This window comes from Peromyscus eremicus, chromosome 6 (genome assembly GCF_949786415.1).
Source record: "Peromyscus eremicus chromosome 6, PerEre_H2_v1, whole genome shotgun sequence".
In the NCBI taxonomy this organism is placed as follows: domain Eukaryota; kingdom Metazoa; phylum Chordata; class Mammalia; order Rodentia; family Cricetidae; genus Peromyscus; species Peromyscus eremicus.
Window position 1 is genome coordinate 113,540,292 of NC_081421.1, and position 26,395 is coordinate 113,566,686.

General features: G+C 42.8%; 1 protein-coding gene and 1 non-coding gene across 2 annotated transcripts; one reads left to right on the forward strand and one right to left on the reverse strand.

Annotated features, from left to right (window-relative positions):
* Nucleotides 1-3,544: 3,544 nt before the first annotated feature.
* On the forward strand, nucleotides 3,545-17,747 carry LOC131913619 (guanylate-binding protein 1-like). The gene is made up of 12 exons (XM_059266360.1): nucleotides 3,545-3,693; nucleotides 4,688-4,831; nucleotides 5,861-6,070; nucleotides 8,698-8,825; nucleotides 9,585-9,694; nucleotides 9,970-10,166; nucleotides 10,736-10,984; nucleotides 11,937-12,217; nucleotides 12,822-13,034; nucleotides 13,774-13,876; nucleotides 14,121-14,314; nucleotides 15,854-17,747. Exons 3-12 carry the CDS (start codon nucleotides 5,881-5,883, stop codon nucleotides 15,962-15,964), a joined length of 1,776 nt encoding a protein of 591 aa, XP_059122343.1. The 5' UTR covers nucleotides 3,545-3,693; nucleotides 4,688-4,831; nucleotides 5,861-5,880; the 3' UTR covers nucleotides 15,965-17,747.
* On the reverse strand, nucleotides 15,433-15,572 carry LOC131913945 (small nucleolar RNA SNORA48). The gene has a single exon (XR_009380014.1). It is a non-coding gene; the product is annotated as a small nucleolar RNA SNORA48 (small nucleolar RNA).
* Nucleotides 17,748-26,395: the final 8,648 nt, after the last annotated feature.

Here is a 26,395-nt window from a genome sequence, read left to right on the forward strand (position 1 = left end):
ATCCATGTCACTTTGCAGGCCCAATCCTTATAAGGTGTTGCTGGGTCCTAACAGCTCCCTTAAGGGAGGGGGTGAGAAAGTGCTGCATCAATGACACAGACACCGGGAGTCAGGTGAAAGGCAAACAGCAGACTCGATTATTCCATAACTGGGAAAGCCTTATATACCCTCCTCCCAGCACCCAGGCTGCATTCTGATCCAGTGACATTGTTTGGTTGCCTCTCATTGGTGGTATTGCATGGTCTCCTCTCATAGGCTAGATGAGTCCTGATCATTCAGGACATCTGACAGCACCTGTTGCTAGGCCCTCAGGCACACTCCAGGTTGGCTCATAAGGAAGAAGGTTATGTGCATGCCTTTGCAACTGGTTTGAGCCTTATCTTCCTGCAATAAGGCTCCTTTTATCCATGCAGCATGGATGTTGTGCCTCCTGCTGTAGTGGTGGTCACATGCTCCATGAGAGGATGAAACACGCAACCTGAATAAGTCATCCTGAGAATCAGAGTGACCTTGAGGGAAATATCAGTACAGCCATCTTCCTCTACGTGCTGTGGAGTGGTATGCATCTTTGATGGATTGGGTCCATCCCCTAAGTGTAGAACACCCCTGAAAGTAGATGGACTAAATATATTACAACTGCTGAGAGTACCACACAAGACAAGGGTTTGTAAAAAAGTTTTGGTAGTAGTATCTGTGTGATCTCTGTTGTGAGCTGTTAAGACATGCAACCAAGCTTTAGCTGTTTTCACAAGATGAACTTGACAAAGTAATCAAGGTCTTAGAGTGGGAGCAGGGGTCCCTGCTAACTGCTTCATTTGTCCCTGATTTGGCAGGAAAAGTAGAAGAGAAAGGATGAGTTGGGGCTTTGGCGCTTCTCACAGCTGACCGGATGTCAACATAAGGAATATAAACAAGTTAGATCTGCGATGAGCTCTTCTTGAGATCAAAAACTGTGGGGCCCACAGCAAGAACTGAAGAGTGAGGATGAAGAGAGTGAAGCAAGCTCATCATAGACGATAGCTCTCAATTCCGACCTTTAACACACAGAAAGGGAAAATGTGGCATGTATATTGGGTATGTTTATAATGGCTCAGTCTGAAACTATGATAATTAAGAAATAGTCTGCATCTGAACTTTGTGAAATGGAGAAAACTCATTACCAAACAGAAAATGATCCTCACTGACTTGTGGGACAGGGCAGTGGGTGGGACAGGGTAGTGGGTGGCTCAGGGTAATGGGTGTGACAGGGTGGTCAATGGAACAGGATGTTGAGTGGGACCAGTTTGAGTGTGGATGAAGGAGAGAAATATAACCACCCATGTATTCTTTTTTTTTTTTTTTTTCTGAGACTGGGTTTCTCTGTGTAGTTTTGGTGCCTGTCCTGGATCTAACTCTGTAGACCAGGCTGGCATTGAACTCACAGAGATCCACCTGCCTCTGCCTCCTGAGTGCTGGGATTAAAGGTGTGCACCACCATGCATTTTTAAGATAAGCCTGCATAGCCTGAGGCAATACCAGGGAAATCATTCCCTGAGAGACCAGCTCACATGAGCCATTGGGGACACTAGGATCACACTACCTGTGGACTCCATGAATAGCAGAAACTGGAAGACAATAGAGGAAGGACAGACATTAATGAGGACCCTAGGTAGGGAGGAGACACTGTGTGGTGTTCAGTTCACAGGGCCAGAGAGGACTGTGTTCACAGAAAAGTTAAGCTGGTGGTTAGTTTATCAGGGACCTCAGCACTGTTAAGGGGCTTTAGTGTGTTCACTCTACTTTGAGAAGCAATTAGGAAAGGAAGGAAGAGCACAGAGACAACTACTTGAACACTTTTATAACGACTCCCTCAGGGGAGGGGGTAAGAAGGCGTAGCATCAACGGCACAGACACCAGGAGTCAGTTGAAGGCAAATAATGAACTCCTTTATTCAATAATGGGGAAGGCCTTATATACCCTCCTCTGAGCACCCAGTCTATATGGTCATCCCTCATTGGCTGGGCACAATCAGGAACTCTGACAGCACCTGTTGCTAGGCCCTCTGGCAGACTCCACGTGTCAGAAACTCTGACAGTGACCAGGAACTCTGATAATGTCTGTTGCTAGGCCTTCAGGCAGACTCTAGGTTGGCTCATAAAGAAGTATAGTATGTGCATGCCTTGGAAACTGGTCTGAGCTAATTTCCTTGACTCTATGGGCCTGTCCTACTACACACTTTCACACTACCATTGGGACTAGCTTCAGGGACTGAGGCAGGACTACGCATACCCTCTGTAAGTTTGGTATTGTTATGAAAAAATTAAAAATATCTGAGGCTGGATATTTTATACAGAAAGGAGATTCATTTGGCTGCCAGCACTGGAAGCTAAAAATCCAACAGTGGTAGTTCACTGTCTGTTGAAAGTATGGTAGTTACATTACAACATGGCACATGCCATCTTGCCAAGAAGACCCAAAGTGACAGAGATGTCACATGGTGAGAGAGGGAGACTTCCCACAAGAGCCCACAAACCACAGCCCCAAGGAAAGTTTTCATCTGTCTTTCAAACTTTGTCACCCCCACCCCATAGCCACACTTCTTGAAGCTCTCCACTTTCCAATATCACCACACCGAGGCCAGCTTGAAAGTCACACTTCCACCACATCCAAGCCGCACCCTATCTGTTCATGGTTGTAGTCAGAAAGGTCTGACCTCAGCAAGGAATGTAAGGAGCTATTAGAAATTAATCTGTCAATGAGGTTTTCATAGCTATTCATTCACTCAGTAAACAGACAGGCAGCATAGTGAGGGGTTCACGACACAGCTTAGGAGTCAAGAGTGCTTCCATGAAGATTCCTTAGATATTATAATGTGATGCCTGAGAGTCTTCCTCTGCCTTTATTTCTATGAACTCACTTGGCAATGTGTGTTATGACATTAAGATATGTGATCCATAAACAGACATCAGCATTGAGCCTGGGACGTATGAAAAAGGACCCTACCACCTGACTGTATGAGCCTAAGAACCAGCTGCTGGGTGTCAGGAGGTTGGAAGTCACACTGTCCCCTCACTTTACTGCACTTCTAAAAGAATATGCAATCCCATTGTTAGTTTGTGATTTTCAGGAATTAAACTACAAAGGTTATATATATTTTTCCTCTTCATCTATACTTTTCCAAGCATCCCACAAACCAAAATCATTCCATATCACAAGGAAATGGGTTTGGGCTTTTTCTTTGTTTGTTTGCACACAAACACACAAACACACACACACACACACACACACACACACACACACACACACACACACCCCTTTTTTTTTTTTAGTTGTGTTTTGTTCTATCCAGAATCTCTGGGCTATTCAGCTTCTGATCTGGTTCCTGGCCACCCAGACAGTGTCAGGCTTGGGCTCCCTCTTGTGGCATGATTTTAAATAACAAAGGAGTTCAAGGTCTCTTGGAACCAAATGCTGAATGTTCTGGTGGGGAAGTCACGTCAAACTCTCCCCCAACACAGCTCACTGGGATTTTCCACCATTGTTGATTCACTTCCGTGGCCAAATAGTTTCAGTTTCTCAGTACTTCACCCTACTACAAAAGTTACAGTGCTTTTCAACATTTGCTCACTTGGGAAATTCAGAAAGCCTCTGCAGATTGCAGGAGGATACAAGACAAGAGGCAGAGCCCTTTCACCAACTGAGCAGCAAAGGCAGGTAAGAAGGGACATTTGCTCTTTCGAGGTCTGGGGAGTTCTGATCTGGAACATGTGGCCATAACCTGGGCAGGAATGAGGTGTCATTTTTGAGGGTCAATTCATTTTTTATTAGAACTACTATGACTAGAAAAGACTGCTCCTGGGCATGGCAGATGAACCCTAGGTTGTATTATCAGGGCAGCCAGGCTCTAAGGGACACCACTGTACTCATTATGAGTTAGGGACCAGGAGCCATGTGGCTGAAACAGGGCAGGATAGGCACTGGGATTGTCTTTCTCGGTGTTCACCGTGTCTCTGCTAACAGGGACACAGTTAAATGGCTATGATCAGTGATGGAGCAGAGCTGGCCCAGAAAGGGCTGCCTGTGGCTGATTTTCATGAAGGAAACAGAATGAGATGCAGGGTGAACAGCCGCTGATATGGTGAAGGACAAATAGAGGAAACACGGTGTTGATGTAGGAACACAAAGGGAATAAGAGATATGATCTGTTCTAGAGCTGAATATGAGTGATCGATGGCCCAGAAACACAAGCTCTGCCTACCACACATACCATGTTCCAACTTGGCAAGTTTCTTGAAGTTTTGTAGCAACAGCATAAAGAAAGTCATAAATCAATGTACTTTTAAAATGCATTGGTGGCAACATGGGGCAGGCAGAATGTGCCAAAAGAGGAGTTTGCTACAAGCCTTCTGATGCAAGAAACGGCCATGGAGTCAGCTAAAGATTGCCTAGGAAAATTTGGCTCCAGACTTTACAACATCCCAACTCTCCACAATCACACAAATTCTAATCAGTCAGCCTTGTGGGTTCTTTTATAGAGTTGTGGCTGTTTTTTTTGGGAACCTCAGTTCACATCTGAATCTCCTAGTGAAAGATGAAAAATGGGTGTATCCATCACACATCTAATCTTGACTGCCAAGTGAATTTCCTCCTTCAGTCGGATGATGGGTTCATTCTTCATATCCACTTACTTCTTAACCCTCTCCTGCAGGATCAGCACCTATTTTGTAGTGAACGGCTTTCTTAGAAGAATTCTGGGCACAAAAGGCTGAGGACAAAGCCTGCTTACACTGTCCCCAACTCCAGGCCCTCAGGCAATTGTTCCTGTCTTCTGGAGACCAGAACCCCAGTCCAGGTACCATTCTCACTCATCCCATTTCTGTTTAATAGTCTTGTTCTGTACAGTCAGCTCTTAGCCTCTGATTCCAGTGTTTTTCTTCCTCCTCTTGCATTTCTCCTTTTTCTACCAAATGAAAACTAAACAGAAAACCTAAAGGAGAATGGCAGGAAGTGATTTCTTTGAACCACTTTCTTTCTTGTGGTCTTGACCAGCTCTCCAGTTTCTTGATATTTACATCACAGTTGCTCTCTGCAATATCCAGTATTTGCATAGTTGGGTTTATTTGGCAAATTCTCATTTGCTGTGAGACTAAACCCAGTTTTTATTCATTGCTCATTCATAGCTAATGAAGTTTAAATTTCAAGGCACTGCTCTTGTACAACTATTTCTTTGGAAGAGTCACTGTCACATATTTCCATAAATCTTGCAAAAAACACATTACGTTGGTTCTCTTTCATGACTGGCAATGTGATTAATTCTGTGGATAGAGACTCGTGGCCACAACATGAGAATAACTACAAGGATAGAGAGAGTGAATACATTTTATAATCTCCAGAAATTCGGGCCACAACATGGGTATAACTACTCGGAAGTATAGAATGAATATACTTTATAATATCTAGAATTTGTGTAAGGGCATGCATCAAACAATGAAGCATTAACTCCATGGTCTTTATTCATTATAAATTCATTATTCATCATATGGTAAACTAATGAGTAAATGGATATTTGATTGATTATATAAGCTGCAATATAAAATAATTTCTCTAAATCTGATTTCATTGTCCATTTGATATCTAGTACAAAATCTTTAAGAAAGAAAATTTTCAGTGCAAAATTGAACAGAATATTTGTGTTGTGAGCAGTAGATTGCTGTCAGTGTCACATTATAAATGAAATTCCTCAATTATATCTTATAAGATTCTAAAACCATACAGGTTCTTCTTAACCTGTCTCTGATGCATGTTGTGTTTTTTGAGTTTCATAACTCTACTTCTGAGTGAACAAATAAGATTCTAGTTAATCTCATCTCTCCCTCTATAGACAGGAGACAAGCCTGCACAATGGCCTCAGAGGTCCACATGCCAGGCCCTGTGTGCCTCATCGAGAACGTGGAAGAGCAACTGACAGTCAACCAGCAGGTTCTGGGGATCCTGTCAGCCATCGAGCAGCCTGTGGTGGTGGTGGCCATCGTGGGCCTTTACCGCACAGGCAAATCCTACTTGATGAATAAGCTGGCTGGGAAGAAAACAGGTGAGTGCCACCAACAAAGCTGAGCTAGGTCCCCCGTGCCCACTCACACTGTCTGCTTCCTGCATGAGAGTGTGAAGAATTTAATCTTCCAGTCACTGTTGGATGTTGGGATCCTTTTTGCTGTTGCTTTGTCTGTTTGCTTTCGTTTTTGAGACCAGTCATGCTATATAGCCCAAGCAGGCCTTTAGCTCAGCGTGTAGTTGTGGATGACCCTGAACTCATGATCCTCTTGCCTTGGCCTCCTGAGAGCTGATTACAGGACTGTATCCCCACATCTAACCCCTAGTTTCCCTTCCAAAAACACAAATGGTTCATTTCCTAGATGGAGAAAGGCAGTAATAAAGGTAATTTAATTTATGTGTTAATAAACTTTAAAGTATTGCTAAAACAGTCATGTAATAAAGTCTCTACTTATATTTAAGGTTAAAGCGGCTATCTATATTATATGTATTGACTTTATTATTGTAAATTATATTAGATTTATCTTCATAATTTTTTAAGAATCTGGTTCTGTGGCATTAAGCAAATTCGTGCATCTATCTCCACCATCCATCTCGAGAACTAGTTCATTGCCCATCCTATACCACTATTCTATAGGCTGTATCTATGAATTTGGTTGTCCTAGGAATACCACGTGAATACAGAGACTCATACACCTTCAAGGTTTGTCACTGTGAGAATGTGTGTCAAAGTTTTCTTCCTTTTTGAGATTCAGTGATAAAATATGTCTAACATTGCCTCATCCATTCACCTGTAGACAAGACAGTTGAGTACTTTGAATGATGCTGACATGAAGATGACTATAGAGACACCTGTCTGAGTCCAGGCTTTCAGGTTTTCTAGGTTGTATTAGTCTCATCATTGATCAAATGACTGACAGCAGCAATGTAAGGAAGGAGGATGTACTTTGCTCACAGTTTAGGGGATGTCAGCCCACTATGGCAAGAGAGACAGGACTTTATGGCTATATGTGTAGTGGAAGGAGCCTGCAGCTTGTTCATACCATGGCTGGCCAGGGAGCAGAGGGCCACAAACAAGGACAGCAATAACCTTAAAAGGCCTGCCCTCTGCTAGCCAGGTCTGTGGTGGTATTGTGTTCCCCAAAATATTGTGTACCCTAATAAACTTACCTGGGGTCAAAGAACAGAACAGCCACTAAATACAGAGGCTAGAAAATGGTGGCACTCACACCATTAATCCTATCATTCCACAGGCAGAAATCCCTCTGGATCTCTGTGAGTTCAAGGCTACATTGGAAACAGCCAGGCATGGTGACACACACCTTTAATCCCAAGAAGTAAGCCTTTAATCCCAGGGAGTGATGGCAGAAAGCAGAAAGATATATAAGGTGTGAAGATAAGAAACTAGCAGCATTTGGCTGGTTAAGCTTTTAGGCTTTTGAGCAACAGTTCAGCTGAGATTCATTCTGGATGAGGACTCAGAGGCGTCCAGTCTGAGGAAACAGGATCAGCTGAGGAACTGGCAAGGTGAGGTAGCTGTGGCTTGTTCTGCTTCTCTGATCTTCCAGCATTCACCCCAATAACTGGCCACAGGTTTGATTTTATTAATAAGACCTTCTAAGATTCCTGCTACACAGGTCCTAAATCCTAATGCTTCCACAAGTCCCAACACAGTGCCACTAACTGGGGACGAAGTGTTCAAATACATGGGCCTGTGATGAATATTAACATTCAAACCATAACATTCTGCTCCTGAGTCCAAAATGCAATTGGACCAACTTCAAAAGTCCCCATAGTCTTATAGTTCTAACAGTGTGTAAAAGTCCACCATGACATCTGAGACTCAAGAAAACCTGTAATTTACAGTGTCACAGAATAATCATCCCCATTTGCAGTGTTCAGGGGGACAGGAAGGACAGAACACACCATAGCAAGACTGAACCCAGAAGGACAAACATAACGCTGTGGCTCCATGTGCAGCATATAGGGCATGTGGTGGCCTTCTCTACACAACAGCTTGCAGACCCTGCCTCCTGGTTCCTGCTCTTTACGGGACACAGGGGCTCCCTCTAGAGTTTAGATCCACTCATTGACTCCAGCTTTCCTCAGTGGACATCCCAGGCCTGACATCTCTAACTTCCTGGGTCTCCACTGTTACTTCAGCTTTACCCTCACAGCCTCACACAGCAAGCTCAGGAGCTGCACATGAGAGACTGACCCTGCTGCACATTTTCTGTGGAACCTTGATGCAAGCCCGGAAGACCACTGCATTCTGCATCTCTGAAAACTGAGTTTCTGTTATGACTCTGACTGTGAGATCAACATGACCTTTGGTTTCAATTCATTCTCCTGACTAGATTGTGCTGATTTTTCAAAAGAGATTTATTTACTTTATATTCACATGTACAAGTATTTTGTCTGAGTACAACCCTGCATGCCTAGTATTCACAAGTGTTAGAAAGGAACATAAGGTTCCCAGAAACTATTTATAGACAATTGTAAGCTGTTATGTAGATTCTGGGAACAGAGTTCTGGTCCTATGCAAGAACAGCAAGCACACTTAACCACTGAGGCATCTTCCCTGTTTGATTATGCTAATTTTATTATCACTTTCTTGAAGCACCTGTTTCTACACATCTAATCCCTCCTTTCTTCTCTGCTTTTCAGGCTTCTCTCTGGGCTCCACAGTGCAGTCTCACACCAAGGGGATCTGGATGTGGTGTGTCCCTCATCCCCAGAAGTCAGACCACACCCTAGTTCTACTTGACACAGAGGGCCTGGGAGATGTGGAGAAGGTAAGGAGTGAGGGCTCAGTGTGCAATTCAGCCACTCCTTTCTGAATAGTCTACACTGCTCTCTACGCTGCTTTAAAAAACCTTTATGTATGTATGTATGTATGTATGTATGTATGTATGTATGTATGTATTTACTTACTTACTTATTTAGTGTGTGTGTGTGTGAGTGTGTGCCTGTGTGTGTGTTGCATGTGCCATGGTGCCTGTGCTTCAGTGCACATGTGGAGTCAGAGGACAACGTGTGTGGTCAGTTCTCTTTTCCACCACGTGGCTTCTGGGGATTGAACTTAGGCTCTAAGGCTGGGCAGGAAGACATTTTTACCCACCAAGCCTTCTCACTGGAACTGTCATTTTTAAATAAGAGTTTGAACTTTATCATAGCATCCTTTTCATATGTATTATATAACACATGCCATGTTTAGTCAACCAAGAGAAAGGAACTAGTTACAAGACTGGGTCACAGAACAGCAGTTTCCACAGTGTTGAAACACTAACAACAGGCTAAGAAGCACCAGTGAGAATCATCACAAATAAACCACAAACCAAAAGAACGTTCACCCTGCAAGTGCTGTGGACAGCACCTGTAGGTTCAGTATTGTCTTCTGTTCTGTTTTGTTTTGTTTTGTACCTTGCATAGGTCATAAAAAGTTTCATTTTTTTAAAGGCTAAAATCCCCTCTAATTGAGTATGTTTTACCACTGCTGAAAAGTAACGTAAGAACAGAACATACTCCTGACCCATGTGTGTTCTGACTTCCAGGGCGACAACCAGAATGACTGCTGGATCTTTGCCCTGGCTGTACTTCTGAGCAGCACCTTCGTGTACAACAGCATGGGAGCCATCAACCAGCAGGCCATGGACCAGCTGCAGTATCCTTTCTGAGGTTCAGAACAGGAGAGTGAGTGGGGTGAACTACCCTCATGAACCAGCTCCATGACTCTGGCTCTTGGTTAATGAAACATAAACAAAACAAGAAAATAACCCACATCTATGTTGCTACAGTATTCACACTGAGGTTAAGAACAAGGCAAATGAAGGTTTGAGGCTAGGGCTCAGGAATATGTAGAACTCACACAGGATGTGGACCCTGGGGCTTTAGTTGTTTCTACAGTTGTTCAGAGGCTTTCCTTAATTAGCTGTTCAGCTATGTGACAGAGCTGACAGACAGAATCAGAACAAGATCTTCACCTGACCAGGATGAGGTGGAGGACTCAGATGAATTTGTGAACTTCTTCCCAGACTTCGTGTGGACTCTGAGGGACTTCTCTCTCGAGCTGAAAGTAAATGGGGAACCCATCTCTGCGGATGAATACCTAGAGAATTCCCTGAAGCTTATACATAGTAAGCGACCTACAATTTATTTGTCTTCCACTTTCTCCTTTACCCTCAATTTGTCTTCTCTGCCTCAAACTTGTTTTTATGCCAGAATACAGAATAAGGTGCACCGTGAGTATATATTTGAAAAAAAAAATGTGTATTAAGGTATTACCAATATCCTAGCTCAACTGTTGGAATAGTGTAGCCTCCATGTAACGGATGTGCTGCCAGGCATCTTTAGAAATCAAATGATGTTGTATTCTGGGATTACATATTATCTACACACAGAGTCCAGCTATATATACTAAGTGGGTTGAATCTAGCAGAGCATTCAGCCTTTCCCTAGATTGAAAATCCTTAAAGCAGATACCACCACCCCCTTTCTGTTTTCCTTGTTTTGTGTTTTCAGGGTCTCACTATGTAACCCTGACTGGCCTGAACTTATAATCCTTCTGCCTCAGCTTCCAGGATGCCAGTATTATAAGCTCACATGACCAAATTAATATAAATATATATATATATATGTACATATATACATATATATATTCACCTTTCAAATTCTGTCTAAAAATCCTGCTTTTCACTCCTTGTAGATACTGGTAAAAAAGAAAAAGAACAAAAGCTTAATCTCCCTCGGCTCTGTATCCAGAAGTTCTTCCCAAAGAAGAAGTGCTTTGTCTTTGAGCGGCCAGCACACGGGAAGAAGCTTGGCCAGCTGGAATCGCTGCAGGAGCAAGACCTGGACTCAGACTTCGTGGAACAAGTGGCAGAGTTCTGCTCCTACGTGTTCAGCTGTTCCAAGGTTAAAACGCTTTCAGGAGGCATCAAGGTCAATGGACCACGTGAGTCCCTTCCAGTCCTTCTGCTCACTGTTTAGGCCACAGCATCATGAGATAGCAATGACCTGCTTCAGCTCTGAAGAAATGTAGACCTGTCACCACTGTAGGGCTAAGCTGTAGATGGTACCAGCATTTATAATAGACTTTGTCTATCACGTTTTCTTGTTGGGAAAAGAGAAATGGGGGTAAAATAAAAAACTCCTTTTTAAATTACCCAGCAAATTGGACCTGCGTTCACCAAGGATAGCCACTAAGCAAGTATGGCTCTTAAAAGTTAAATGAAAATACAGGCTGGAGAGATGGCTCAGAGGTTAAGAGCCCTGACTGCTCTTCTAGAGGTCCTGAGTTCAATTCCCAGGAACCACATGGTTGCTCACAACCACCTAATGAGATCTGGTGCCCTCTTCTGGTGTGTAGGCATACATGCAGGTAGAATACTGTATATGTAATAAATAAATAAATCTTTTTTAAAAATGTACATGAAAGTACAATAAAATCTACATGGAGCTATTTGTTGTCATATAGGCACATACAGAAAGTTCTCTTGGGCAATGCTATTTTTTGTATTCAACATGATGGAGAATTTCTAACTGGGAGAGCACATTTTGTTCCTGAATTGGAATCAAAGGCTTGCAGGGCTGGTGACACAGACAAACATGAAAGAGGTATGGAGCGTGTTGTCATGGTACTGGCATTCCATAGACACAGGCGCATGTAATCTCCATCCAGCATCCTTAGCCTTTGGGGTCTCCCACACTTCATGAGAGGAACTTCGCACAGAGGAAGGTCTAATCCCATCAGTCTGAGGTAGACACTGAGATGCTCCTGTCTGTTATTCTTCTAAATGATGCTAAGGACACTGATGCCTTAAGACATTGATGACTGACATATCCAGAATTACACAGAATAGTATTGTCATCATCCATCTATAGCAAATATTGTCACCTGTTTATAGGACTAAAGAGTTTGGTGATAACCTATGTGAACACCATCAGCAGTGGGGGTCTGCCCTGCGTGGAGAATGCTGTCCTGGCTTTGTCCCAGACAGAGAATGCAGCCGCAGTGCAAAAGGCCATTGCTCACTATGACCAGCAGATGAGCCAGAAGTTGCAACTGCCCACACAGACCCTCCAGGAGCTGCTGGATCTGCACGGGGCCAGTGAGGAAGAAGCCACCAAGATCTTCATGGAAAATTCCTTCAAAGATACTGATCAAGTGTTCCAAATGGAATTAAGGGTAATATTTCTCTCAAATTTACCTGGATATAGATTTTGGAAGGCAAAGTGCTATGGGGAAATGAAATGGGTGTTTGGGGGAGCAATTGTTAATAGATTTTGTAGCAGTAACAGCTATAATAATTACAATGAATAATAAAAAATGGATTCTCATAGACTCAAGGCTTTAAAACATTTCTCCTTTCATAAATAAACTTGTAATATTCCCCTTCACTGAATTAAATAGGAGAATAAATTAGTGTTTCTGATCAAGTGGCATGCCCACTGTCCATATACTGATCCAATATTCAAGCCAATAGATTAGAAAACTACAGCCTTAGCTATCAGAGGCAAATTAATGCTGAGCCATGTGTATTCCATGTGTAATCTCTGGCCCAGTCTATAAAAGCGGATTGCTCTGCTCTGAACTTCACTTCCAAGGAGCAAGGATGACATGAGGAAAAATGTGGCATCAGAAGAACAGATGAAGTTATAGTGAATGATTATAAGTTTTCCTTTGTTTATTTTGCTTTTGTGTTTGTTTGGTTTTGAGAAATGTTCCCAGAAATTCTAAACTCAGGCTTATTTTGCTTCTTAACATTTTTCTTTTCATTTTCACATTAAAGACCAAGCTAGAAACAAAGCGAGAGGAATTCCTTAAGAAGAATGAACAGGCATCCTCAGATCACTGCTCAGCTCTGCTTCAGGGTATTTTCAGTCCACTAGAAAAAGACGTGAAGCAGGGGATTTATTCTAAACCAGGGGGATACTGCCTTTATATCCAGAAGATAGAAGAGCTGAAGAAAAAGTACTCTGAGGAACCCAGGAAAGGGGTTCAGGTAACCAAGTTTATGTGTGTGTTCTGGGAAGCTGCTGACCTCCTTTAGACAGCAGAGTGACCACAAGCATCATTGCGAGAGTGTCATAGGTTTACACACCATGCATACACTCCTTAAACATCACATACACGAAGGTTATCATATACAGTATCATACCATACTGGATACATCCTGCTTACTCATCAGAGACAGTGCATTCACTTAACAATTGAGTTCACATTGAACAATCACATTAACCACCAGTATGACTGTCGCCCTGTGTTTCAGCTTGACTCTTTGTGTTGCAAAGGATCCAATGATGGCCCCTTAAATGAAACTTATAATTCATCAGTCTTGGGCTTCAAACTGGCTTTAAAAGATAACTGGGTGCAATAAGATTGTCCTTTGTCCATCTGTCCATCACTCTTCTCCGGCCCCATTCTTTTCTACCTTTTTCATTTCCTCTGCTCCTTTTGTTCTCCACCCGGGCTTATGTCATTATCAAACTCTCCCCATATCTCACCACAGCACCATTAACTCCAATGTTAGAGCCCTAGTCTAAAAAAAACAGCCTTTGTTTTCTAACATAGGCCTCCAATTAAAGATATTGTTGAGTAGGGTCCAGCCTAGACTGTGTGTCTGTTTCTGTGACTAGGACTTTAAGCACCAAGAGGTGTCACTAGAGGAAAGGGGGTAAGAGAGACAATCCCGTGGCATTCAGTCATTCTTGCTGTTAACTTCATGTTTTCTGGACTCAAAGGCTGAGGAAGCTCTGAAGCAATTTTTGCAGTCCAAGGAGGAGGTGACTAATGCAATTCTACACACAGACCAGGTTTTGACACAAAAGGAAAAGGAGATGGAAGGTGAGGCACAAATTAAGGGGACATGTGCCCACAAAAGCTGTGGAAAGTTTAAATTACTTGTAAACCTGGGACCCTAAACCAGAGCTAAAAAAAAACAAACAAAAAAACAAACAAACAAACAAACAAAAAAACCAAAGCTGTGTCTCCCTGGCTGGAATCAGACATGGTAGCACAATGAAGCCTGTGAGGAAGAGGAGAGGAACACATGATGCACTTACACCTTCTTCCTTGCTTTCCTTCCCAGCGCAACGTGTGAAAGCTGAAGCTGCCCAGGCTACAGCCAAGTTACTAGAGGAAAGGCAACGGCAGAGTGAACAGTTGATGAAAGAGAAAGAGAGGCGTCATCAGGAACACATGAGACAGCTGGCTGAGAAGATGGAGAGAGAACAGGCCCAGATGAGGGAGGAGCAACAGAGGGCCATTGAGCACCGACTTCAGGTATTGTAATTGCATGGCCATCTATGTTTTCTTCACTTAAAAAATATTTTAAAGTGAGTGTGTGTGTGTGTGTGTGCGCGCAGGCGCCGGGGGGCGCACATTTGTTCATGTGTATGTGGTATCTGTAGCGGCTGGAAGAGGGAGTCAGATACCCTGGAGCTGGAGTTTTAAATGGTTGTGAGCCACCTGACTTGGATGTCCAGAATGGAATTCCAGTCTGTAACACAGTTTACCACTGTAAAAATATCTCAGCTCCTTCCCATAGTGGAATCCCCAATGGTTGTTTTTCTGTCTTATTTGGTATGAGTTTACTCCTGAGAGTTTTTTTATGAGGAGAGGAACTCTACGACTGTGTCATAGCCTGTCTGTCCCTCCTCTTTCCTATACTCTGCTCCCAGATTGTGTTCAGTAGGGAGTTAGACGAGGAAATTTATTGTCTTCAGTCTGGGACTCTGGTTTTCTCACCCATCATCTGTCGCCCTGCTGCCAAGTTGTGGAAGTTTACACTAAATGTCTTCTCCCACCGCCGCTCCTCTTCCCTCTTTTTCTGCGTGAGTTCTTGTGTATATCTGTGGTTGTGCACATGGGTGCACATGGATGTGAAGGCCACAGATCTACTTCAGATCTTCCTCCATCACTCTCCACCACATTTCTTGAGACAGAGTCTTTTCACTGAACCTAGAGTTCACTGATGGGGCTAGCCTGGCTGGCCGATTAGTTTCAAGGATGTGCCTATATCTGCCTCTCCAGCCTGATATTACAGCACAGTGCTGTGTCTAGGTCTCCCATGGGTGCTTGGGATTCCAGCTCAGGTCCTCACGCTTATGCAGCAGGCAGGTTACTGACTCATCCCCACCCCCACCCCAACCCTAGACTAAATATCTTAGACTAAGATTCAGACAGAGCCTTAGGTCAGATTTTCAGAATTCATTCTTGTGGTGCCTGTTTATATAAGATATGAGTAAGTGGATGTGTTAAGGTCTATGATGCTAAAATTTGAAGTCAAACACATGATTAAGATTATCTACAGAGGTTATAGACAACTGATAAGGAAAAAAATCAATACTGGTAACTTAGGTTCATCAATAGAATTGTGGTTTTTTTTTTTTTTTTTTTTTTAATGTGCCCTAGGCACAAAACAGCTTTGGCCACCAAGCTGGGTATCAAGCTAGGATGAACAAAGGACTGCCATCCACTCTGACCGTGACTGATAGAAGAACACCACCAACAAGGTGTCTCTTTGCCCATTGCTAGAATTGTTTCTTAGCTAAAGGAACCCCCCAAGAGACATGATCACAGCTGCCCCCCAAAAAAAAAACATAATTTGGGGAGGAGGATAAAAAATTCAAAAAGAAAAAAAAAACATTTCTTAACATATTAAATTTTACACATGAATAAAAAACAGGTTAAGATATATAAAAATTAAGGGTAAAGAAAATTTTAAGAAATTAAATAATAAAAGTAAATTATTACAAAAACTGCATAGAACATAGGAATCTACTCAGTGCAACAACTCTGTCTCCACTTGTCACTTTTCAGGAACAGGCTCGACTGCTAAGGGAAAGTTTCCAGCAGGAGATCAGAAGAGCTGAAGAAGAAAGGATGAAGCTCCAGCAAAGGAAATCAAAGCGCAAATGGTATAAGCTATAGTTCTAAGAACAGCGCCATCCTGCCACTCAAACCAGAGGTGAACAGGGTGTAGAATCTGGAACAAGTGTCACTTCAATTGATAATAATTGGGTCCTGCATCAGAAAACTAAAAATCTGCAAAGATGTGCAGTGTGATCATTGAAATTGTGTTTATCTTCCTATAAGATTGTGTGCCAAGGATGTCATTGACATCTCTACCACAAGAGAGGTATCAACAACACTGCTCAGAGCAAAGTCCCTTTTCCAGATGATCTCCAGGAGACAAATGGACACTGAGCACATTCTTAAATGGTGGCACATAATTAGAAACCAGGTTGTCCAGGGATGTGATGTATCTAAAGGACAGGGAAAGCCAGCCTTACTCCTTACTGGAGACAATGTAAAGTATCCATTATATCAAAACTGCTCAACCTTTCAGCAATGGTGTGATTTGTGGACATTGGTAATGAACAACCCTATCAACACACTCCATTATGAATCAAGGCACCTGCATGGAGATCTAGAGTCCATATATATAATACCCACAGGAAGACGGAAGAAGCCATTAGCATGACAAGGAGCTGGATCACAAGTCCATGGGCTAAAGAAGGAAATGTTCCAGTTTATGTAGATGGAAACTGTAACAGGACATTTCCAAACTCTAAAAGTTGACATTGATTATATAGAAACATGATGACAACTAAGCATAATGTATACCTTAAGTACTTATGTATAAGGTATACATAAGTATATGTTATGTATACTTCATGTATAACAATATATAACTTTAAAAATGGGCTTTAAATGATGATGGGTAATCTATAGATATCTGTGGTTGATATATTGTGCACCCCAATAAACTTATCTGGGGGTCAGAGAATATAACAGCCATAATATTCAACATAGAAGTTAGGCAGTGGTAGCACACACACCTTTAATCCTATCACTTGCAAGGCAGAGATCCATCCAGATCTCTGTGAGTTTAAAGCCACTCTGGAAACTGCCAGGCATGGTGACTCATACCTTTAATCCCAGGAAGTGATGGCAGAAAGCAGAAAGGTATATAAGGTGTGAAAACCAGGAACTAGGCCTGGTTAGGCTTTTAGACTTTTAGCAGCAGTTCAGCTGAGATTCATTCTGGATGAGGACTCAGAGACTTCCAGTCTGAGGAAACAGGATCAGCTGAGGAATTGGCGAGGTGAGGTGGCTGTGGCTTGTTCTGCTTCTCTGATCTTCCAGCATTCACCCCAATACCCAGCTCCAGGTTTGTTTTATTAATAAGACCCTTTAGGATTCATGCTACAGATTTCAAAGGAATTTTAATGATTTATCTTTAACTATAAACTTATGCTACTCTTTTTCCTATTACTAGCAGTTGTACTTGAAATCCTGTTGATTTTCCCCAAGCATAATAAAGGTTGTTTTCCATTTTTTGACCAGCTCTTAGTATGATGGAGTATAGATAAACTATATTCCAACTGCCAAAAGTGCAAGGTAGGTGGTGAACATCTTTTAAAGGGACTTGGAACTTTTTTTTCGAGGAGGTATGGATCAATGGATGAAGTACTTGCAGTACAAACATGGCATAATTCAGATCCCAGCACCCACACAACAAACCAGACATGGTGGGCACACCTGTAAGCCTGGCACTGAGGTCGGGGCAGGGGTAGACAGGAGGATCCCTGGGGCTTACTAGATGGCCAGTCTAGCCAACAGATGGACTCTGAATTCTCTGAGAGACCTTGTCTCAAAAATAAGGTGGGAAGTAATTAAGAACAGAGTTATGCTGTTTGTTGAAAGTGAATGCAACCAGAAATAATCACATTAAGCAAGCTGAATCAGTCTCAGAAAAATGAATGTATGTTTTCTTTAGTACATAATTCCTAGACTATATATAGATATATAAAATTACATGTGCATATATGATGTGAAAGTCAAAGTGAAATTGTCTAGGGAAGCAAAGAGAACGAGTGGAAGGAGGAAGCATGAAGAGTAAAGGGTACAGGAGTATGCTAAACATACAAGATACTTTTATATGAAAATATCCTCCTATACCATCTGATGCCTGTCAAAATGGCTAAGATCAAAAACATTGATGACAGCCTATATTGGAGAGGATGTGGAGTAAGAGGAACACTCCTCCATTGTTGGTGGGAGTGCAAACTTGTACACCCACTTTGGAAATCCCTAATCGCTTCTCAGCCTTTTGGCTAAGATCAAGTGTGGAAATCCATATGGTGGTTTCTCAGAAAGTTGGGAATCAATCTACCTCAAGACCCAGCTATATCAATCTTGGGCATATACCCAAAGGATGCTCAATCATACCACAAGAACACTTGCTCAACTATGTGCATAGCAGCATTATTTGTAATAATTTGGTGTAATAGCCAGAACCTGGAAACAACCTCGATGTCCCTCAACAGAAGAGTGGATAAAGAAAATGTGGTACATTTACACAATGGAGTATTTATTACTCAGATGTTAAAAAACAATGATGTCAGTAAATTGAAGACAAATGGATGGGACTAGAAAAAGTCATCCTGAGTAAGGTAACCCAGACCCAGAAAGACAAACATGGTATGTACTCACTCATAAGTGGATATTAGATGTAAAGCAAAGGATAACCAGGCTATTATCTCCAGGCCCAGAAAAACTAAGTAACAAGGATGACCCTAAAAGGGACGCATGGATTTCCCTGGGAAGGGGAAATAGATGAGATCTCCTGGGTAAATTGGGGGAGGGGAGAGGGTGGAGGTGAACATGAGGGATTGAGTTGGTTGAGTTGGGGGGCAGGACAGAGGGGGAAAGCAATGAAAGAGATGTCTTGATCGAGGGAGCCATTTTGGGGTTACGGAGAAAGCTGGTGGCAGGGAAACTCCCAGGAATCCACAAGGATGACCCCAGCTAAGACTCCTAGCAATAGTGGAGAGGGTGCCTGAACTGGCCTTCTCCTGTAATCAGATTGGTGAACACCCTGTCATCATAGAGCCTTCATCCAGTAAGTGATGGAAGCAGATGCAGAGACCCACAGCCAAGCACTGGGCCAAGCTCCGGGAGTCCAGTTGAAGAGAGGAGGGAGGGATTGCATGGAGGGAGAGTGGGAGTGAGGTTGGGGGGGTGTCAAGATCATAATGGGTTCTTCGAAATAACTACATAAAATTCCTGACATGGCACCCATGAACAGCAAAACAATCCCAGAGCAGTGCAAGTCTCCTCTTTTGTTTCATTTAGTTTGGGGTTTGGGGTGGTTGCTGTTTGTTGTTTTGTTTTTTATTTTGAGCTAGGGTCTTGTTAGATAGCTCAAGCTATCCTCAGATTTGCACCAATCCTCTAGCCTCTGCCTCCCAGTTGATGACATTGTAGGTATGCACCACCATATCCAGCCAGATGTCAACTTCTTTAAGACAATAAACGGTAGCTACAAAAATTCCACACCAGCATCATACTTAGTGAGAAACTAAATGTTTGCCCTCTGACCTTGGAAAATCCAGACCTTCCAGTTCTCACCACTCTTTTCAGTGTGACACTGGATCACTTCCTACAGTGTGGTGATTTGAATGAAAATGGCCCCTATAGGCTTACAGGGAGTGACATTATTTGAAAGGATTAGGACCTGTGACTTTGTTCGAGTAGGTGTGGTCTTGTTGGAGGAAGTGTGTGGGTAGGCTTGAGGTTTCAGAAACTCAAGTCAGGCCCAGTGGCTCTCTCTCTCTTCCTGCTGCTTGCCAATCCAGATGTAGAACTCTGGGCTCCTTCTTTCCCCACCACATCTGCCTATGTACTGCTAGGTTTCTCAAATGACAATGGACTGAACCTCAGAACTGTAATTCAGCCCCAATTAAATGTTTTCCTTTATAAGAGTTTCTTTGGGGCGGTGGTGGCTCACACCTTTAATCCCAGCACTCGGAAGGCAGAGCCAGGCAGATCTCTGTGAGTTTGAGGCCAGCCTGGTCTACAGAGTGAGTTCCAGGAAAGGCGCAAAGCTACACAGAGAAACCCTGTCTCGAAAAAAAACAAAAAAAAAAAAAACAAAAAACAAAACAACAACAACAAAAAGAGTTTCTGTGGGGTTGGAGAGATAGCTCAGAGATCAAGAGTACTGGCTGCTCTTCCAGAGGTCCTGAGTTCAATTCCCAGCAACCATATACTGGCTCACAACCATCTGTAATGAGATCTGGTGCCCTCTTCCAGCATGTAAACAGAACATTGTCTTCATAATAAAAATCTTAAAAAAAAAAAAAAGTTTCTATTGTAGCTAGAGTTTTCCTGCCTGGCCCACAGTCAGGGCAAATCTCTTTCACCTGTCAGTCCCACAGCCTCTTAGACCCGACCAAGTAAACACAGAGACTTATGTTGCTTTCAAACTGTATGGCCGTGGCAGGCTTCTTGCTAACTGTTCTTATAGCTTAAATTAATCCATTTCCTTTAATCTATACCTTGCCACATGGCTCGTGGCTTACTGGCATCTTCACAAGCTGTTTCTCATCGTGGTGGCTGGCAGTGTCTCTCTGACTCAGCCTTCCACTTCCCAGCTTTATTCTCCTCCTTGCCCCGCCTATACTTCCTGCCTAGCCAACGGCCAATCAGTGTTTTATTGATTAATTAGCAACACATTTGCCATATATCCCACAGCACTTCCCCCCCCTTTTTTTTTTTTTTCAAAAAGGAAGGTTTTAACCTTAACAAAGTAAAATTACATATAATTTGGGAATTTGGGCGTAGCTTCTCTTACTACTTCCTGCTGGAAGGGGGGCGCTGTATCTTATAGGGAAACAAAGAAAATTTTAGAATTATGGAATAGTCCATGAGGCTGTATCCTCTGAGCCAGATGCCTTCAAACCATTCTGGATGTTGGATCATCTGGGCCATGGTGTCATCGGAGATCTTTCAGGGGGTCTTGGCTGGTCAAACCTGATGTATCTTAATCTGAAACAATTCCATAGCCTTTAGCTTTCTGTGGGAACAAAAGCAGAGACTCCTTTCCAAAGTAACATATCCTTATATCCAAATTTTGAAGTCAAGGTACCTTTAAAATATACATTTTGGCATAACTCAACAGCTTTTACAATCAAATGTTTTTCTGCAGTTAAAAGTCCCAAAGACAACACAATCCAGATTCTCTGTGTAATATCCATTTTTACGTGGCTTATTTTTTATACTACCTTTACTGTCTCTTTAATGACTTTATTTTTTAAAACTATGTATTTGTTTCTATAACTCTATATATCACCTTTTTTGTCTCTTTCAAGCCTACGTATCTTTTACACACATTGTAAACTATTACATCTGAATCTGTCTTATTGTGAATCTCTTGCCTTAAACTGCAGCAGCTGTGGCTGCTGGCTCTGCCCACCTCAGCTTCCCAACATGGCTACGTTTACCGCCAGCTCTGGGAGCTATCGTGGGTCTATGCTTTTATCCAAGCAGCATGTAGCCCAAAAACCTCTTTTTTTTGTTTTGTACCTGCAAAGTCTAAATCCACCATGCAGCTTAATGTGCCACTTGCAGAGGCCTCATTCCCACCATACTGCAGGTCGAGCACGCACACCAGAAACCCACAAGTAGCTTAAACCAGCAGCTGCCGCTCATTTGAGAGAGACAATTAGGAAGCTGTTTTTAGCTCTGTTTTAGAATCTTTTCTCAGGTTTTAGGTGGAAACTCTTGCCACCACGTTGGACGCCATTTGTAGCTAGAGTTTTCCTGCCTGGCCCACAGTCAGGGCAAATCTCTTTCACCTGCCAGTCCCACAGCCTCTCAGACCCGACCAAGTAAACACAGAGACTTATGTTGCTTTCAAACTGTATGGCCGTGGCAGGCTTCTTGCTAACTGTTCTTATAGCTTAAATTAATCCATTTCCTTTAATCTATACCTTGCCACATGGCTCGTGGCTTACCGGCATCTTCACAAGCTGTTTCTCATCGTGGTGGCTGGCAGTGTCTCTCTGACTCAGCTTTTCACTTCCCAGCTTTATTCTCCTCCTTGCCCCGCCTATACTTCCTGCCTAGCCAACGGCCAATCAGTGTTTTATTGATTAATTAGCAACACATTTGCCATATATCCCACAGCATTCTATGGTCATCGTATATCTTCACAGCAATAAAACCCTAACTAAGACAAACAGTATCACAAGAAAAAACCCTAAAGGCATGAGGATCAGACAAGATAAAATAAAGCTGTCTTTGTTTGCAGATTATATGACTGAAAATCCCCTAGAACCTACAAAACTATTCTTACTACTGAAGAGTGAGTTTTATAAGGCCAAAAGATACAAGGTCAATGTGTTATTTACTGTTCTTGTTGCTGTGACAAAATACTTAACAAAAGCAATTTAAGAAAAGAAAGGTGTAGGTGGGAATGGTGGTAGAGCCTTTAATCCCAGCACTTGTAAGGCAAAGGCACCCAGACCTCCTATCAAGGCCAGCTTGGTCTACACAGCAAGTTCCAGGCCAACCAAGGCTACATAGTAATACTGTGTCAGAAAAAAAGAAGGGGGACTAGGGAGGAAAAGAGGAGTAGGCATTCTGTATTCAGTTATGGGTTCAGTCTGCACTGACTGACAGGGAAAGCATGAAGTATGGCTGGTTACATTGCATTGTATCTGCAGTCAAGAAGCACAGAGGACAATGCTGGTGATCAGTTAGCTCTCTCCTTCTGCAGTTTGGTACCCCACCCTATGGATGGAGCCACTCACACTTAGGGAGGGTCTAACCACATCAACCAACTTAATCCAGAAAGTCCCATATCCAGATGTTGTCTCTCCATGATTCTAGATCCTGCCAAGTTGACAATATTGACAGTCACAGGACTGGAGAGGTGGTTATGTTAGTAAAGCGCCTGCCATGCAAGGATGAGGACCTGAGTTTGGGTACCCAACACCCACATACAAGCTGGGCAAGGCAGCAGACATCTGTAACCCAACACTGGGGAAGGTGGAGCAGAGACAGGCAGGTACGTGGGGCTTGATGGCCAGCCAGTCCAGCCAGATACATGAACCCAGATTCAGTGGGAAAATTCTGTCTTAAAAAATAATGTGGCTAGCAATCAAGAAACAGACACCTAGTGACCTCTACATCCACACATGCATATGCTCACTAAAAACACACACATCACACATTTTATACACACACACACACACACACACACACACACACACACACACACTCCTAACCAGCAACAAAAAACAAACTTCAACCATTTCTATAGACAAGCAATGAACAACCAGAAAGCAAAATTTACAAAACAGTAATTAGAGAAAAAGTGAAATTTCGCTGCAAATCTACCAAACATGGGGTTTCTATGTTAAAAAACCACTCTAAGAATAGAGCTCAGCTGAGTAACTCATGATCCTCGACTCTCAGAATGTACTAAAACAACTCTTACTGAGCACCCAGACTCTGTGAAGGTGGTTCAGACCTGCTTTCTATACTTCATCCTTGTTGGGCATGGTGGTACAACAGTAACAAAGGTGTGTACCCCACATTGGCTAGGTCCCAGTGGACACTAAAATACATCTAGCAATATGTATCAGCCTTTCATCCTAATAAAATGGAAAGAAATATGGCCCAAAATTCACAATGTCAAACACTTGTCTGCCATTCAAATCCATATTCCAGGGCCCCTCCCACAGTACAGGAAAGCAGAGGAGAGGGGAAAGCTTAAAAGAAGCTTAAAAGACACTCTCCCACATTTTATAACAGAGATCTTCCCAGCTTAGATCAGAAACAGTGTCTCTGGGAAGGTAGGTGAGATCACATGGACCACCACAACCGCCTAAGCTAGACTGGTTATTTATTGAGAACTCTGGGTTGAACCCCAACAAGGCGCTCTGCCAAGAACTGGGAAGTAGGGGCTAGACAGATGGCTCAGTAGTTAAGAGCACTAGATGCTCTTCCAGGAGACCTAAGCTGGATTCCCAGCATCTATGTGGTGGTTTACAACCATCCCTAACTCCAGTTCCAGGGAATCTGGTGCCTTCCTCAGATCTTGATGGGCACCAGACATGTACATGATGTACATACATACTTACATGCAAATAAAACACTTATACATAAAATTAATTAGTAATCAATTAATTAAAAAGAACTGGGAAGTAGCTAACAGTCTAACTGTGAATAAAGACATTAAACAAATATTCACAGAAAAATAATGCCCTAGAGTGGAGAGCCTCTTTCTGATTTAGGAATGAACTGTCTGCTTGATCATACAATATGTTGTCACATCGCCTTAATATATCTTAAATATATCCCCTGGCTGGACAAGCAGTAGAGAAAAAGAAGCAAAAAGAAAAGAATCTGAAATAGGAAGGAAGAGGTAGGGAGTGTGGAAACCTACCAAAGCCATCCAAACATATCTTTAGTGACGTGTCTTGCACTCAACAGCATCACCTGATTCAAAGCGCCAGATACGTGAAATTCAACAGCAAAGTGCGTCCTCTCCTGGCTGTCACTTTCATTACTACCTGCGAGTGTTAACATTAACTGTGCATATTTTTCTCCTAGACCCAGTTGGCTGGGTCTTTTTGATTTTGTTGTTGTTATTATTCACCACAGCACCGCACCGTCAGAGCCTAAAAGGGTTCCTGGGACATAGTAAATGCTACATGGAAAGCTTTAAACATGACATCACATGGTATTTTATCATCCTGGCTCCATTTCTGATGCTTCTCCCTCAATGTTTACCACTGGATTAGTACACATCACAAGAGGATTTCAGGAGGTTGACGTAGGTTTAGGTTCTTGTTCCTGCTTTACTTTACACAAAGCATTCATCATCATCCAGTATTTAAGAACGCAGAGAATCTGAGTCATCTGAAGTCAACTACCTCGAGGCCCAAGTGTGCAGGTGGCCTGAAGCAGTGACTCTGGAGCAATAGCAATGTCAGAATGACTGAGTTCAGCATGACAGACAGAGGAGACAAGATGGAAGCCTTCATGGACAGTTCTAGGCCTGAGAACCTACAGCCTGTTACAGAGCATTCCTTGAAAGTTTACATGCACCTTTATGGATGTGGTACAGGAGTCCCAAGGGGTAAAGTCTCAGAGAGAAGGAAACCAGACATCTCAGCAAAGACCAGTTCCCACCAGGTTCACACCTAGCAGATATTTGACTGTGTTCACATTTCTTGATGCTTAGCTAGAAGCTGTGCCATGAATCCATGTCTGGAAGGCTATGCTGGGCTTTCCCCAAGGACAGTTTTGATCATTATAGTTTACATATACACCCCACATTTTCAACCACTTTCCCTACCATACTGCTATGTAAAGTCATTTTCCCTTTAAAAAAAAAAAAAAACAGTTCAAAGATGACAGATTAGTTTAAATGGCAAATGTTAACAGCTAAGCTGCATTGGATCCAGAGAAAATTACATGCACAGAGAAAGATTCAGTTGCCCTTAGCAACCTTTCTGTGGGTACATGCACAATTTCTGCTAAGGCTTTGGAAACATTTAAACTAAGGCCAATATCACTGTTGTTGTGTAGATGGGAAGTGATGAGTTAACAACTTGCAAGCTGAGCATTGTGCTGCATGCCTGTATACCCTGGTGCTCAGGAGGCTGAAGCAGGAGGGTTCCTGAGGGTTTGGGAGCAAGCTGGGCTAAACAATGAAACCAGTCTGGGTTGTGGGGTGAGACCCTGTCTCAATAAAACAAAACAAAACAACAAAAAACGTCAACTTGTGGATTCTGTGTTGTCTCCAAGAGGGCTGCAAAAATCACATTTAAACTGGCAAGAAAACCGCAAATCAAAGAAAAAAGGCAGCATTTCATCACGTGACCAGTCTAATCACACCAGAATCCCTGAACAGTGTTCATGCCACACACCGTGTGTTTCGAAATAACAAGCCAGCAGCTTATTGTAATGGTTGCATGAGAAAAACAGAGAGAAAAGGAAAGCAACCGAACAGCCATTAAACCTTAAAAACCTCCAGAACAAACTCTGAGGTTTCCCAGTCCATCCACAGCAATGTCAACAGAACACCAACTGCAGATAAAGCCATTCCGAGATCGTTGTGAGTTTTAGGCTGACAGGGAAAAGCTCCAAGAACCCCCGCCCCCCCCAAAAAAAAGGGCAGATTCACTGACATGGTCCAAAAGTCTTGGCTCAGCTCAAACTGGACTGTAGGATTGCTGGCAGAGAGACAAAGACTCACTCGCAGAATTCCTCGGGGACCTGTGAAACTTTCTGTCTGCCAGGAAGAAAGAGCCACGCGACTATTGAGATATATGATGCATACCAAAGCCACAGGGCCCTCAAGCCCCCTCCCGCCTCTACCCTAAACTTCCAGGTTGTTCCGATTCACAGGATCCCTGCAGCTACCTCTTTGTCTTTATAACCCACTACGTTTTTCTCTGTTCCTGCTCTTCCCTCTGTTCCCGAGAGACATAGTCTTGGCCAGTCTGCTCTCTCCTCTCTGCCCAGAGAGGTAGCCATGACTGCTCTGGCCTTTCCCAA

Excerpts from the sequence above, each read along its gene's own strand:
- LOC131913619 (XM_059266360.1), top strand. The coding sequence starts at position 5,881 with ATGGCCTCAGAGGTCCACATGCCAGGCCCTGTGTGCCTCATCGAGAAC. Across the intron at positions 9,695-9,969 it reads CAGGCCATGGACCAGCTGCA|CTATGTGACAGAGCTGACAG; the intron begins GTATCCTTTCTG and ends TTAGCTGTTCAG. Across the intron at positions 14,315-15,853 it reads CCATTGAGCACCGACTTCAG|GAACAGGCTCGACTGCTAAG; the intron begins GTATTGTAATTG and ends GTCACTTTTCAG.